We start from the raw sequence: 16,115 nt of genomic DNA, 5'->3' as shown, positions 1-16,115 counted from the left end.
TTATATTCAATAATTTATTCACTATTCAGCACATGGTCACTAATTGAGACTAGCAAATGTCTGATAATGGGACTAAATAGTTCTGAAATAGGTACAACAGTGCCTTCAAATTTTTAATGAATAGCAGATTTACCTACTGGGTGTTGTTATTCGATTAAAAATGATATTAGTTACTTTAGGTTGACTCATGGGTTATAGTCATTTCTAAAGAGACCAGGCACAAACTCTGTCCACAATAAAGTCAGCATTGTCCCCTGGCAGTATAGACAGAAATATGGAGCACTGTGTGAACATTACTTCTCAAGCAATAAATATTTATTTGAAAGGCCTGTTTTCAGTACCAGTCTTTATGTGATTAGATGCTGTGTAGTCTGAGACCTACTAATCACTTAATGACTGCAAGAAACCAAGACTGCAAGGTACAGATCTGAACATTGACTAATACCCTTAATGTTTCAATATTTTAAATAACACTGCAGTGCATTGTGTATTACTACCTGGAATTCAAAAGTAAGGTAATATTAATATTTGGTATTTTGACTGTAATTAATCTAATAAATTTAAATCAACTGTTCTTCTACTTAAATGAAAAAACTAATAAGCACAACAATTTGTACAAAAATATTTTTATTTTATAAACAAAATATAATTATAAAACATTTCAAGCAGATTTAATAAAATGCAACTTATCCGGATTCTGCTTATTTACAACAAAACCTTTTGACTCTGTCATGCGAGTAAAAAAAAGATCACAGCAAAAACTGGCCTGGGGCCACACCAAATTGCACAATTTGCAATCCACAGGTAAATGCAAAAAATGTTATTATAATAATTGTAAACTCAAGTGCATTTTACAAATGTCACTATGAAGGTATTAACCATATTTAATATAGCATTTACGACAGAAAATCAATTAGTAGCAATTACTATTTGAATGCTTCTTCCTAATTTATTGAAGTACCCTGAAAAACATCAAGTGATAATTATGATATGTAAGTGGTTTTTATCTAAAACCTTAATTATAATTATAGGCACAGTTTATAGGTCAGAAAAACATAGTACCATACAGTCAACATTACAGTTTCCATTTCCACTCATATCCAACATTTAGTCTTTATACTGCATGTTTTAATTTTATCCATGGAACCTGTAAAGGTCTCCAATGCATATTTAAGGAATATTGTTTTCTGAAGCACTAGAAGTTAATGCAACTGCTTTAATCATAATTATTCCTGTGGGCCTCACAGCAACTTTGAATTTGTCTGTTGGACTTACTTTTCCATAGTCAAATTCCCCAAATACGTCTAACAATTCATAGCCAGCAGGATTTTTCAAGCCTAATTCTGATAAGGTTGTTGAAATATGTGTTGGAGAGCCATCTGTCCGACGATTTAGAAAAACAATGGCATAAGAATAGAAGTTCTTGTGAACCGGAGTGATGGGCCGTTTCCAAATTTCCACCTTGCCATTCTGTTCATTATATAATACAATATATGTATATTAACAACTTGGAATAAATATAAACCAAAAAAAAAAATAAAATAAAATAAATAATAATAAAATTTATTAATTTTCCCATTAAGCACACACACACATGCACACAACTGTTTCAGTTAAAAGACACTTGAGTCTATCTTGCTTTTTTATAATACATTTTGGCTATTTGTCATCTAGACCTTTTTCTGTGATATTTAAGCTTAAATTTTTTTTTAATTTTATGTTAAAATTGGACTAAGAATTACTGCCTGGATTTTACTAATTCTATGTTTAAATTTTGCCTAACCATTTGCTTTTTTTCTCAATGAAAATTGTTCTCCACCCCAGGTTTAGTCTAAAACATGTCTGGCATACTTCTGAAATGAACACAAAATTATTTTATCTTTTGTATAATAATACAAAGGTAGGAAGGTAGGTGTGGTGTGGAAAGTTTTGGCACAACTGCAATTGTACAGCTCATACTGTAGAGCAAACACTCATACTGTAGAGCAAAGATCTCATACAACTGTTGTAGTTCTTTGTATTTTTTAATTTTATTTATATTTGTTTTAGATGTACACAAATGATGAGTTATAACTTTTCCACCAATATCGTAAAATATAAATGGTAACACTTATTCCAATTTTAACGTCAAATTCAAATATTCCAGTCTAAATGTGACAAAAAGGAAACCATTTTCCAATACTTCCTTCTATCTGTATTGCAGATTTGCATTTTTATATAAACTTTTTATTTCCCTTAAATTATCCTTGATGCTTCATATTCTAAATTTGAAGAAGCACATTTCTAGGTGCAACTTCAAATTTTTTTTTATTATCATGATAATTATCTAAGCAACTGAATAACAACAAATTATAAAGAGCAAGATTTATAAATTTATTCATATTTTAATATATAAAATTATTTATTTAGAATATACAATGAGTGATCACTGAATTATAAATGCCTACCTAATATCATATTTGGCGACTGTGCGCACGGATAACAGCCACTATTTGTCTAAGCATTGACCACTAGATGTCTGAAAATGTCCTTAGGGATCTGCAGCCATGCTACCTGCAAGGCTTTCCACAGTGGTGGAATTGATGATTGTGTGTCCATATGCCTCACTTCCCATTCCACCCCAAAGGTGTACAATTGTGAGGTCAGGTGAATTTGGAGGCCAATAAAGATTGGGCTTCACTGTGTTCCTCAAACCACTTATATATACAGTGTGGGTCCAATGACACAGCACATTACTGTCTTAAAAGATCCCATTTCTGTCAGGGAAAAAATGCAACATGGCAGGGTGTATGTGGTCTCCTAAGAGCTGCTGGTAGGCCTCACCAGTGAAACACTGGTCCACACACAACAGGGGTCCTAGTTCTTGCCAGAAAAACATGTCCCACATTAAGTAACCACCATCACCTGCCTGGATAGTGGGTACCATGCATGAAGGATCTATGGACTCTTGTTGCTTGCACCACACAGAAAAGTGTCCATCGGCGTGTTGCACCAGGTATTTGGACTCATCTAACCAGCACACTCGTTTCTAGTTCTCTAGTATCCAACCAGCATGTTATTGACACCACAGCATTCACTGTTGATGATGATCAGCAGTAAGAAGAGGGTGTCTCTTGGGTCATGGAACCCCATTTGTCTCGGTATGCAGCACATCATCATCTCGGATATTGTTCTTGCATTCCCCATATTGTATTGCAATGTCAACTGTTGCACAGTGACCTGCTGTTGAGCCTGTACAATGTGCTGTATCCTCCACTCACCACAAACGTCCACCTCGCATAATCCTTTACAGTTCTGTCGGCAGAATGCAATTTGACCCATTTGACAACATTCTTTGCACACCTAAACCACAGTGGGCAATGGCCAAACAAGATGTGCTATTTCTAATATGGAAGCATCCAACTATGTCCTAAAAATGCTACTTTATCACTTTGACTTGCATGACCAGATGCAAATTACGACTGCTATAGCATACAAAGCTGTTTGGTTTTTTATACTGCAAGCTATGTTTTTATACTCCAAGTCCATTAGAGATGGGGGTCTTAATTTAGTGATTACTGAGTGTGTATTTCTTCTGCATGAGAAGATAACAAATAATATATATAACAACAAGTCATTTGCAACAAGCAGCAAATAAAACCTTTCAATCCCTAATGGAAACATAAGCCAAATACAAGGTAATTGAGAATACTTCAAATTTACAGTTTTTAAATTACTGCTACATGAACAATTACAAGGAATTTACAGGACTTGAGTTGTAGAGTTTCTCTTTAAAGAAATATTAAAATGGCTTACCCTCCTTCATTCTTAAAATAATGAATGGCTATAGTATATATATATATTTTTTTTTTATGAAATCCCCAAACACAAGCAGTATTTAAATCTAGCTTAGTACATTGTTGTTATTTGGTTTTTAGGAGCATTAGCAACTAAGGCCATATTGCTCCGGGGATATGCGGTGGTCATTCCCTGACCTTTCTGCATCCTCCGTATTTGGTGGTCACGGGCTCGAATCCCAGTCTAATCAAGAAGCGTGTATTGCGCACTGCTGCTCCTGCCCACCTGGCTACAGAGGTGCCACACTTAGTACAGTGCATGGGCTGAAGGTTGACAAAATGAAAGAAGATACTTGTTAACATTAGACTTGAAATTTGTATATTTAAATTTTCAGGAAATATGTATGAAGGAAGGTTGTTCCAGAAAACGGATGTTGAATGAATAAATAAGGAAGAAGAAAAGTTGGTTCTGTGAGTGTGAAGTTGGATAGTAAAAGGATGCTGACTGGTTGCAGTGTCCAGACCGGTTTGGAAGAGAGAGAGCAGGAATTAAAGGAGCCAACTCAGAAGAATCGTGCCCATGGGAGTATCTATAGAAAAGTCATGCAGCAGAAACAGAACATCAATGAGACAGAGAATGGAGAGATTTTTTTAGGTTTTGAGAGGTTTTTGGAGCACCGTCCCAGATGTGGAACACTATTCCACAGTAGGGGGGGATCTCAATTTGTACAGAGTGAACAGCTGTTTGGAAGATTGGTTGGTTGATTTAGAGATTTCTTAGGTGCATCGGCAACTATGGCCATAGTGCACTGTACATATCGTAAGAATTTATGCTATTTCCTATCAGATAGAGATAATTGCAAAAAATAGTACCAGCAAGTTAGTTTTTTAGCTAGTTAAAGGATGTGGTATACATTAATCATTTTGAAAAAGGTAAAAATGCTTGAGACATTTGTTTTATTGCCTAAAAGTGAAGCAGTGTCTTCTGTTGTGGCTGGAGTGAAGAGATTCTGGCATTCTCTTGCATATTTTGGGCAATCAACAAGGATATGTTTTATTGAAAGCACTGTGTTGCAGTGATGACACTCAAGGGGGGGGGATCTCCCCTCTTAATAGATAACTATGAGTGACTTATTCGTAGGTGTGCCAATATTACCTCTTTTGTCGAATTGAGCTGAAGCTTGAAAGCAATCGCTCAAGATTTGGCTTAATACTTCAGAGTTTATTGTTATATTGATTTTTCCATGATAATTGCCAATGGTACATGCATTTTGCCTGGATTATTGATATATAGTCTCGATATGGGACTTTCCAGTTGTCATCTGGTAGTAAGACGGCTGATTTTTCAGCATTGTCAGTCAATTTCCTGGTATTCCCATATGTCCAGAGACCCAGCAGAGGCGCATGCTTTTTCCAAGTTCAGATAAAGTATGCAAAGAGGAGGTTATTTCCTTTAAGACTGGGTGGGTGATATTCATGCTGTTTTTCAGGGCTTGAAGTGCACTTATAGAATCTGTAAAAATTATACTATTTACAATATCGGAGGACTCAATATGCTTCAGTGCAATCTGAACTGCCATTAGTTCGGCAAAAAATACACTGAACTCATATGACAATTCATGGGCCAAGTAATGTTTGGAAAAACTGCAGAAATTCAACATGGGCCTCATTCTTTGATCCATCTGTATGCACAACAATGAAGCTGGGGAATTGGTCCACTACTGCATGATAAGGTTGTAAGAACAGGCTACTCTTGTGAGAACGAGGGTAGCCTGTGCAAACGTACATTTTTGCCGCTCCTGGAACAGAGAAGTTTTTTCTGATTTATTTTCTGTTTTATTAGCTTAAATTGGCATATTAACTTATTTTCTAAAGTAGCTTTATATTCCTATTTATGATACTTAGTTTAAAGTAACTTAAATAGAGATTTTGTAGGTATTACTTAGTATCGGAAAGGGTATCAAATCCACGTGTTTACCGTTCGTAATTGCCGCCATTGTTACGCATAATAGATAGAATAAGCTTAATATAGTATAGCATAGTACATAATATTGTCAATTATTAATCTTGTTAAACTTCATTGTAAATTAAATTGTACTTTTAACTATACATATAATGACTTGGGTTACGTAACATAAATAATTAGTAAAAAATAAATAATTAATACTTAACTTGATACGGAAGTTATATAAAGGGATTTCGTAGATAACACTCGATACTGAAACATAAATATAGCGTTATAACTGTGTTGGGATATAAGTTTAGGGTTTTAATTTTGTACTGAAATTTTATTGAAATTAAATCGATATCATGACTCTGACCAGAGCAGCAAAGCAAAAGGCTCAAGCTAATGGGAGTGCTGTGGCTCAGGGGAGAACTGAGGGGGGGCAGTTGTCCTCTGAATCACAGCCTATTAAAATGCACTATTTGCTTGATGTCTGTGGAGCAGTCGCGTATGGGACATGATACTGCCATGGGGGATGTCTTTGTGTGTGTGTGCGATGCAAGGAGTGTAAGGAAATCAGGCGACAACTCAGCATTGTTATGGGCCTATATGAGAGCTTGAAGGACAGGGTGAATGCCCTCGAAGGATTAAAAGTGAGGGGCCCATCAAGCTCTCAGCTGCCCACACCAATGCCAGAGCTTGCACTTGGTCATCACGCAACACAGCGGCAGCCCCCAAGGCAGAATGCGCTGGTCCCAAAGGAACTAGTAGTTGTTGGTGACTCTATTGTCAGGGAAACATGCTTTGTAAAAAGGATACGTGGAACAGGAACAGGGTATGTCTGCCAGGGGCAAAGGTTGATGACGTTGTAGAGCGGATATCATCTTTTAAGGGCACAAAAGGTGATATAGTTGTACATGTTGGCAATAATGATATTAAGAGTAGGAGACCAGAGGAATTACTTAACAAGTACAGGTCACTGTTGAAAAAAAGCCGTGAATTAGGGTTGAATTTGAAAGTGTCTGCAATTCTGCAAAGACACGATAGGAGGGAGTTTATGATGAGAGCCCTGTTGATCAATTCGGCCCTGGAAAGATTCTGCAAGACTCAAGGGGTAGAATTTTTTTCAGCCTGGTCTGTACCTTGCTAACAGGAGAGACTGCTTCTACAGGGATGGGATACACTTAAATAGAAAGGGTGCAAGAATGTTTGCTGATGCTATCGAGGCAATGTTTGGTGTGTCGGAAAACTGATAATTTGGGGGGGATTCACAGACTAATAGGTTAACAGTAGCCACAGGCAGGGGTGGAAATGATTCTAGCACTGCTTCTATTGGAATGAGTCGCAGCCTGGAAAATAAGATACAGGATATTTCAGAGACTGCTGGGAATCATTGGCGTACAAGTAAACACATGGGTTGTGTTAGGGTGGCTAAGAAAAAGAACAGGTGCATGTATACTTGCGTGTACACCAATGCTAGGAGTTTAGTAAATAAATTTGATGAATTTGAGGTATTGCTCAAAATATCAAAGGCAGATATTGTGGGGATTTCAGAGACGTGGTGTCACACAGATATAAGGAATGCAGAACTGGAATTTGGGGAGTACAATGTCTACAGAAGGGATAGACAGGATAGGATGGGAGGAGGGGTTATGCTATTAGTTAAGAAATACATAAAATCCAAGGAAGTGAAGCCAGTCGACATTGCTGGACAGTGCAGTGTCGAGTCAGTTTGGTGTGACACAAGCATTGGGAGATCAAAATTGAGAATAGGAGTGTGCTATAGGCCTAATGACTCTGATGAGTATAATAAGAAATTGTACAGGAAAATAGAGTGGGCCAGTAAATCAGAGAGTCTTATAATGAGGGATTTTAATTTCCCAGATATTGACTGGAATTTGGGGGCTGGTCACTCACACACTAGCAAGGCTTATGTAGATTTATTGGATGATTGTTTTCTACATCAGCATGTTCGGGAGGCAACTAGAGGGAGTAATACTCTTGATTTGATTATCAGTAGTGATTCTTCATGCATTAAGAATCTGCAGGTAAATGAACCACTAGGTGGCAGTGATCACAGTGTGCTGAAGTGGGATTTACTCAAAGAGGTAACTACCATTAGGGGTAAAGGGAAGGGTTATTGCTTTCGTAAAGGCAACTACGATGGACTGAGACAGTATTTAAATTCTATACAGTGGGACCAACTGATGATGTTACCAACAGCAAATTCAAAATGGGAAGCATTCAAAGAACTTATCTTGGAAGCTACTAGGCTTTACATACCAACTAAGAAATATTGTTCAAGGTTTAGACCTAAGTGGATGTCAGATGAACTAATGAGACATATGGCAGAGAAGAAAAATGCATGGGATACATACAAATTAACACGTGGCACAGAAGCCTATGATAGAAACAAGTTGATCTGTAACCAAGTTACAAAGGAGGTTAGGCAGGCGAAGGCAGATTACAAGAAATCTTTGGCAAGGGATGCAAAGAAAAACAGCAAAGAGTTCTTTACTTATGTAAACTCTAGAAGGAAGGGGATGAATCAGATTGGACCACTTGATATCGATGAGTCAACTGTTGATGATCCTGCTCAGGTAGCTAACAAACTAAATGAATATTTTGCATTGACATTCACACATGAGGAGTTATTCAGGGAGGGGAATGCCAGAGGTGTATTCAACTCTGGCAGTAAGCTAGAGAATCTTGTAATAACTGAGAGTAAAGTGGAGGAGAAATTGTTGAAGATAAATACAAGAAAGGCACCTGGGGTGGATGGGATCTATCCAGTTATATTAAAGGAGGCAGCAAAGGAAGTAACCAAACCCTTAGCCATAATTATGAGAGCTTCCTTGGACTCAGGGGAAGTACCCATGGACTGGAGATGTGCAAATGTGACCCCAATTCACAAAGGAGGATCAAAAGGCGACACAAGTAATTATAGACCTGTTAGTTTAACTTCTCTTCCCGGAAAATTAATGGAGGCACTAGTTAAAGAAGCACTGCAGGATCATCTAGACAAGACTTCAGTTATAGCTCAGACACAGCATGGGTTTGTTAAGGGGAAGTCTTGCCTGACCAATTTGATTGGATACTATGATGCAGTCACAAAAGAACTGGATGCAGGGAATAACTTTGATATTATATACTTGGATCTTAGAAAGGCTTTTGATACTGTTGCACATGGAAGACTGCTGCACAAATTGGAGCAGTGTGGCATTGGAGGCAAATTGCTGCTATGGATAAAGGGGTGGTTGAGGGGGTGAAGACAGAGAGTGGTAATCAATGGACACTGCTCATCGTGGACTAATGTTATTAGTGGAGCCCCTCAGGGCTCAGTATTGGGTCCATTATTGTTTTCTGTATTTATAAATGATATTGATGATGGTATATCAAGCTTAATGTCCAAGTTTGCAGCCGATACGAAGGTTGGCAGGGTTGACAAGGACACTACTGACACTATGCTACTGCAACAGGATCTGGAAAGGTTGAGCAGATGGGCTGAGAGGTGGCAAATGAAGTTTAACATTGACAAATGAAAAGTACTACATATGGAAACAGCAACCCCAGAGCAACGTATCAACTCTGTGGTACTATACTGACAGTGGTAGAGAATGAAAGGGACTTGGGGGTGGTTGTGCAGGCAGATATGAAGTTTTCTGAGCAGTGCAGATGGGCAAGAGTGGCTCATGGTGTATTGTCGATGATATACAGGAATTTTTCTAGCAGGGATAAGGAGGTGATTATTCCCTTGTATAAGGCAATGGTCAGGCCACACCTAGGGTACTGTATATAGTTCTGGAGGCCTCATTTCAAGAAGGATGTAGGGATGCTGGAACGAGTACAGAGAAGGGCAACAAGATTGGTGAATGGAACAAAGGGGTGCTCTTACGAAGAAAGGCTTAAGTTTTGCAAATTACAGTGTCTGGAGACTAGGCACCAGTGAGGTGATCTGATTGAGGTGTATAAAGCCTTGAATGGTTTGAGCATGCTCAATGCTGATGGGATTCTTCCTTTTGCTCAGAAAAATCACTTGAGAGGGCATAAATTCAAATTGAGGAAAGACAGATGTAGGATAGACGTGAGGAAATTTGCCTTTAGTTGATAGCCTAAATAAGTTTAAGATCGTGGAAGTTGATAGCCTAAATAAGTTTAAGGCTCAGCTGGACAGGTATTTCGAACGAACAGAGGGGTGAAGTGGAAGTGGTTATTTTTTATTTATTTATTTATTTATTTATTTTTATTTTTTGGCTGATGCTGCATAAGCTTGCTTTCTTGCATGAAATGCCTCTACTAATGGAAATGCTAAAGAAATTTTCTTTATGTAATGTAGATTTATTCAATTGATGGAGGGATAAATCGCATGAAGGTGGAGTAATGTCCCAAGGAGCACAGGAAATTGGAAGGGTATTTGCAACATTATTTAAAGACAGATTAAGTTCTTCTGAAAGGTATTTTATTCGCATACCTAATGGACGGTTAGCGGAAGGGCGGTTTCGGTATAACATGTCGTGCTGGTGAGTATTGGTATTGTTATTTCTGGTGCAAGGCTACTAGGACCATATTGCGCCTATCAAGGGTATGGAGTTCAGATATTGTGATTATAAAATCATGTCAGATGCGATCATATAGCTGCATCTCTTTGAGGAAGAAGAAAAATTCAAGATTTGCATCATTGCTTATAATATGATGAAGTGTTAAAGGTTCTTGAAGATTTCATAGAATACTGAATGAGGCTTTTCTGGCAGCAGTATATAGTGTACAATCAACGAGAATGTGTTTGATTGTGAGAAAAGAGTTGCAGTGAGTACACTTCGGAGGATCGTCTCCTGTGAGTAGATAAAGATGGGTGAGGTGACTGTGACCGATTCGTGCTCTGGACAGGAGGACTTCTTCCCCTCTGTTTACACGGAAACTGGAAGCCCATAACTGTGGTTCAGATTTTATTGTTTTGTTGCATAATCCGCTTTTTCATTCCCTGATATCCCCACGTGACCTGGGATCCAACAAAAGATGACTACTTGCTGGTGTTCTTGGATATGCATCAGCCGAGATTTTATTGTTTCTATTACAGGATGTGTTGGCGAGGAGGAATTTTTCAGGGCTATAAGTGCACTCTGTGAGTCTGTATATATCACAGTTTTTTGGATGGACAGATGGAGGATATCTTCTAAGGCAAGGTTGATGGCACATAATTGTGCTGTGTAACTACTGCATTCAGTGGGCAAGGAAACAGAGATGGTGTTATAGGGAAAAACAGCTGCAGCCCCAACTCCACTTTCAGACTTTGATCCATCAGTGTATACTTTTGTAAAATGTGGATAATTTTGTGTGAGCCATATGGAGTTGTTGTATATTGATATTAGCAAGCGAATGTTTTCCCCAGTTTAGGAAATAGCTGTCACAGGATGCTTTAATAGAAGACCATGGAGGATCTGCACTGTTTGAATCTTGGAGGATTTTGTCAAGATGTATATTCCAGGTTTGCGATAATGCCTGCAATCTGATGCCAGTAGGTTGAACTGCTCTAGGTTTGTTTCTATAGTGCATAGAGAACTGTGGATCATTAAGTATTGGCCTAATGGGGTGAGTAGATATACTTTGAATTTTGGCTGCATAGTTTAGGAGTAACATCTTTCTCCTGAGTCTGAGGGGAGGTTCGTGGGTTTCAATATAAATACTTTGTACTGGCGATGTTCTATAAGCACCTACAGCAATCCTGAGGGCAGAATGTTGAATAGGGGCAAGACGTGCTAACACGCTTTCCCTAGTAGAATCTTACACCGGGGCACCATAATCAAGGCGAGATCTGATTAGGGCTCTATATAAGTGAAGTAAGGTGCAACGATCTGCACCCCACGATATAAATAAAGTTCATTTCTTACTAAGAAATGAACTTTATTAAGAAATAAAGAAATAAAGTTCATTTCTTAGTAAGTTCATTTTTTTCTGGCAAACTGTCCGTAGATGTTTAATGTGTTCTGTAAAGTTCAATTTATTGTCAAAAATCACACCAAGAAGACGAACGCTATTCACAACAGCAACAGGTTGGTTTCTTAAGTGTATTTCAGGATCTGGGTGCATCTTTCGTTTGTTACAAAAATGAATAACACTAGATTTCTGATAAGACAGTCGGTAACCATTCTGTGCCATCCATAGTTCGATATTATTGATTGATGTCTGAAGTTGCCTCTCAATAAAACTTATGTTTTGTGAACTGCAAGAGACCATCAGGTCATCAGCATATAGGTATGAATTCACTGTATTGGGAATAATTTTAGTCAACTGGTTTATTCTTATTGCAAACAAAGTTGCACTAAGAACAGAGCCCTGAGGGACTCCTTCTTCTTGTATATAATGTTTTGGAAAGGACCTGCTGATAGCAAACTTGAAAGGTCCTCTGCTGTAGGAAATTCTGTATGAAGTAAGGTAATTGACCTCTCAGATCCAGGGAATGAAGATCTCTCAGGATGCCAAAATGCCAAGTGGTGTCAAAGGCTTTCTCTATATCGAGACATGCCATGACGAGATGCTCATTTTGAATAAATGCATTCCTAATATTTGTTTCTGCTTTGATCATAAGATCCAGTGATGACCGGTTTTTCCTGAAACCAAATTGATTATCAGATATCATGTTTTGGGAATCAAGGTATCATGTTAGTCTACGGTGTATTATTTTTTCTAGCGTTTTACTTAAGCAGCTGGTGAGAGATGGGCCTATAATTATTAGGCATAGAGAGAGATCTTTCGCTGGTTTGGGTATTGCCAGTACAAAAGAATGACGCCAGGAACTGGGGAATGAATGTTCCATGAAGATGCGATTATAGAATGTCAGAAGCAAAGATAGCGATTTATTATCTAGATGCTGTAGCATTATATTGTATATTCCATCAGGGCCAGCAGCGCTGTTCCTTGCAGTGGACAGAGCCTCTTGAAGTTCTAGCATAGTGAGTGGTTGATTGTATGGTAGAAAGGATTTGGTTCTGAAATTCAGGTGAGATTTTTTGGCTGAAGTCTTAATCTTTTGAAATGATGGTTCATATGCCGTTGATTGAGATAACTGTGAAAATACTGCACCTAGGGCATCTGCAATCTCTGCAGGAGTAGACAGTTCCAACCCGTTCCAGGTGATAAGTGGAAAGGACAATGGGTGAAATCTGCCATTTAATTGCCTGATTTTTTTCCATATAATTCTTACGTCAGTATTTTTATTAATTTCAGTTGCAAATCGAATCCAAGAGTCTTTTTTTGCTTTCTTCCTAATATGGCGGGCCTTAGCTTTAAGTTTTTTGTAGTTTATCAGGTTAGCAGTAGTAGGGTATTTGCGGAATAAATTCCATGCACGGTTTTTTCTTTTTTTGCATTTCTACGGTCCTCATTCCATCAGTAGTTTCTGCTTTTATGGATGCTTAACTGTGATTGGGAATGGCAATAGATACAGCTACTAGGATCTGTTTTGTAATATGGTTGGCAGCTTTGTCAATTGGATGATATTCAATGGTCTGGTTATCGAAGGATACATGGGAAGCGTACTTTGTCCAATCTGCCTTAGAAAATTTCCATTTTGTGCTGGTTTCTGAAGTTATGCAGAGTGAAGTTTGTATTTTACAGATTATTGGGTAGTGATCACTATTGAGTGGATCGTCCAGAGCAGTCCACTCAATACTAGGGAAGAGGATTGGAGAGCAGATGGATACGTCTATTACAGAGACTGATCCTGTTGGGAGATGGAAATAAGTTGGCGAGCCTGTATTTAATATGGTTAGATTCTGTCTGTCGACAAGCATTTAAATGAGTTGTCCTCAGGCGTCTGTGTTGGGAGATCCCCACAATGGATTATGTTCATTGAAGTCACCCAATAAACAGAAAGGGGTTGGCAACTGCACAATGAGATCTTAAAGTTCTTGAAAGGTACAAGGATAACTGGGTGGCAAATAGATAGAAACCAGTGTTAGGTTAATGCCAATCACTATTCGCGTGGCAACAGCTTCAATGGCAGTTTGTAGTGGAATGTGTTTACAAGGGACTCGTGAGTCCACGAGTATGGCTACCCCTCCATGAGCATTAGTGGTTGTAGATCTGTCTTGCCGAAAGAGAGTATAATTTTTTATCGAGGGAGACAACTGAGGTGTTAAATATGTCTCTTGTAAGCAGATTCCAATTGGATTATGGTTCATAATTATTTCGTGGATGTCGTCAATATTTCTGCGAAAGCCTCTGCAGTTCCATTGTGCGATGTTTTTCATTGTTTGGATTTAAATGGAGTAGCTGCGTCTGCTTGCTTTTTGGAAATCTGTTTCAGGCGGTCAGCTTTCATTTTCTCTCTCTTTGAAAAAACAGGTCTGGTTTCTATTTCGTCTTCTGGATGAATTTCCAGTATAGTTTCATTTTCTTCTTGATTGCAAGCCTCATTTGTGTCCATAGCGGAAGAAGATTCAGCATGCTGCTTATTAATGGGATCACAATTTTCTTTTTGAGCGGGTCTTATGGAAGTTGCAGCAACAGGTGGTATCGTGACTGGCATGTTACTAGATTGGTTGAAGTCTGTTGCTTTGAGGACTGTGGTACAGAAGAGAGTATAGATCGAGCCCACTCAGAAATAGAAATGCTTGGTGGTATTGATGTGTCAGTCTGAACAGATATTGTATGAACTCTTTTGGTAGCATCAGCATATGTATGTTTTGGTATCAGTTGCTGTATTTGTTTCCTTGCTTCTAAAAATGAGAGACTTTTTTTTTCTACCTTGTACTTCTGAATTTTCTTTTCATATTTCCATTGGTCTCATGTTTTAGAGAAGGCTGGGTGGTTGCCTTTGCAATTAGGGCAGAGTGAGGACTGTGATTTACATTCAGCTTGGGCATGCTCCTTCGAGCCACAGTTAGGGCATACAGCATCACCTCGACAGACCGTTTGGGAGTGTCCGAATTTCTGACATTTATAACATCTTAATGGATTTGGAATATATGGGCGAATATGGCAGTTCAGATACCCGGCTTTCACCGATGTAGGTAGATTTGGTGAACTAAATGTCAGTATGATGCTTCGAGTTGGGATAAGTTTGCCATCTTTCTTCAGCATAATTCTTTTCACCTGTGTGACCTTCTGATCTTGCAATTCATTTACAATTTCCTCCTCTGAGACATTCATTAGGTCCCATTCTGAGATGACACCTTTGGAGGTATTGAGTGTAGCATGTGGTGACACCTTGACTGGAATTCCACCAAATGTGGAGAGTTTTAGAAGGGACTCAGAGTGTTTGGAGCTGGTGGTCTCAACCAGTAGGTCGCCAGATTTAAGATGTCTCACAATTTTCAGGAAACCTGCTACACTTTCCAGACATTTCTGTATGAGAAATGGAGATAGATTGTCTATGGCCTGATTTGTTAAAGAATGCAAGATCAGGAAAGTTGGATGTTCTATTCTGCAGGCAGCTGTCTTCAGTCTCTTTCTGGTGTTTGTGTCATCATCGGGATGGTGCAAATCCATTGAATTAGGATTTGCTGTCTGGATCGGGGGAAAGTTGTCGAAATCCATGTTTTGCTCCTTTTGTCCCTGGGGGTTTGCTTTACCACCCAGGTTTCTGGCACCGCCACAGGGAGACAGGAGCTGTGCAACGAGGTGACCAAGTGGCTGAATTAGTAAGTTAGTACTAATAGAAAAAGGAAACAGAAAGGTGGTTTTCCTTTCTGGATTTCTGCCTACTTCTTGTAGTGGGAGAGAGCTACTCTAATATAGAAATTAAGAAAACGGTGTTTGAAACTAAAAATATAAACTGATTGCTTAAATTCTCTTTTTAGAAAACTCTTTCAGAGACACACTATAATCGCTTGGCCACGGAACACTTGGCACCCGGGGCCTGCTGGTGAGTGAAAAGTACCTGCCAGTTTGGGTGTTCAGGCATAGATCTAATTTTGTATGCATAGTGTAATATAAGTTGTTGTCTTCTGATAGAGAGATGGGGTTCACATGCTTCAGCATATAAATAAATAAATAAATTTTCTGTTTATACTCCGGGACGACCAAACGGTCAGAGGAGTTTACAAGATACACAGAATACAAGAAACAGCACCGTATTCAGCAGTCACGGGTTGAACCCCGGTCACTCAAGACACGTATACTTATGCACCTGCGCGCCTGACCACTAGGCTACGGCGGCCTTCATAGACAATGTATTGGAGATGTGTGATATGCTCCTGTGACAATGCGTATTGCACTATGATGGATAGGGTCAAGCCAGCAAAGGACACTAGGTCTTGCAGAGTAATACACCGGTGCTCCGTAGTCAAGCTTTGATCTTATTAAGGCTCTGTATAATCATAACAAGGTAACTCGATCAGCTCCCCACTTAGTTGCTGAGAGAACCTGGATATTTAGCTTTTGCTGACAGGAAG

General features: G+C 38.7%; 1 protein-coding gene across 2 annotated transcripts in view; it reads right to left on the bottom strand.

Moving 5' to 3' along the window:
• Positions 1 to 695: 695 nt before the first annotated feature.
• LOC150079786 (alpha-N-acetylgalactosaminidase) overlaps positions 696 to 16,115 on the bottom strand; it is a 51,937-nt gene continuing 36,517 nt past the window's right edge. For both annotated transcript variants that reach the window (XM_090383695.1, XM_090383696.1), the window contains exon 8: positions 696 to 1,470. In XM_090383695.1, coding sequence (XP_090239821.1) covers positions 1,171 to 1,470 — 300 coding nt within the window. In that variant the 3' untranslated portion in view covers positions 696 to 1,170. The remainder of the gene's footprint in view (positions 1,471 to 16,115) is intronic.

The sequence above is a fragment of the Mastigoproctus giganteus genome, chromosome 10 (genome assembly GCF_048544385.1).
Source record: "Mastigoproctus giganteus isolate SK-2022 chromosome 10, ASM4854438v1, whole genome shotgun sequence".
Lineage (NCBI taxonomy): Eukaryota > Metazoa > Arthropoda > Arachnida > Uropygi > Thelyphonidae > Mastigoproctus > Mastigoproctus giganteus.
Note: the sequence above shows the minus strand (reverse complement) of the source record. Positions and strands in the feature narration are given on the sequence as shown.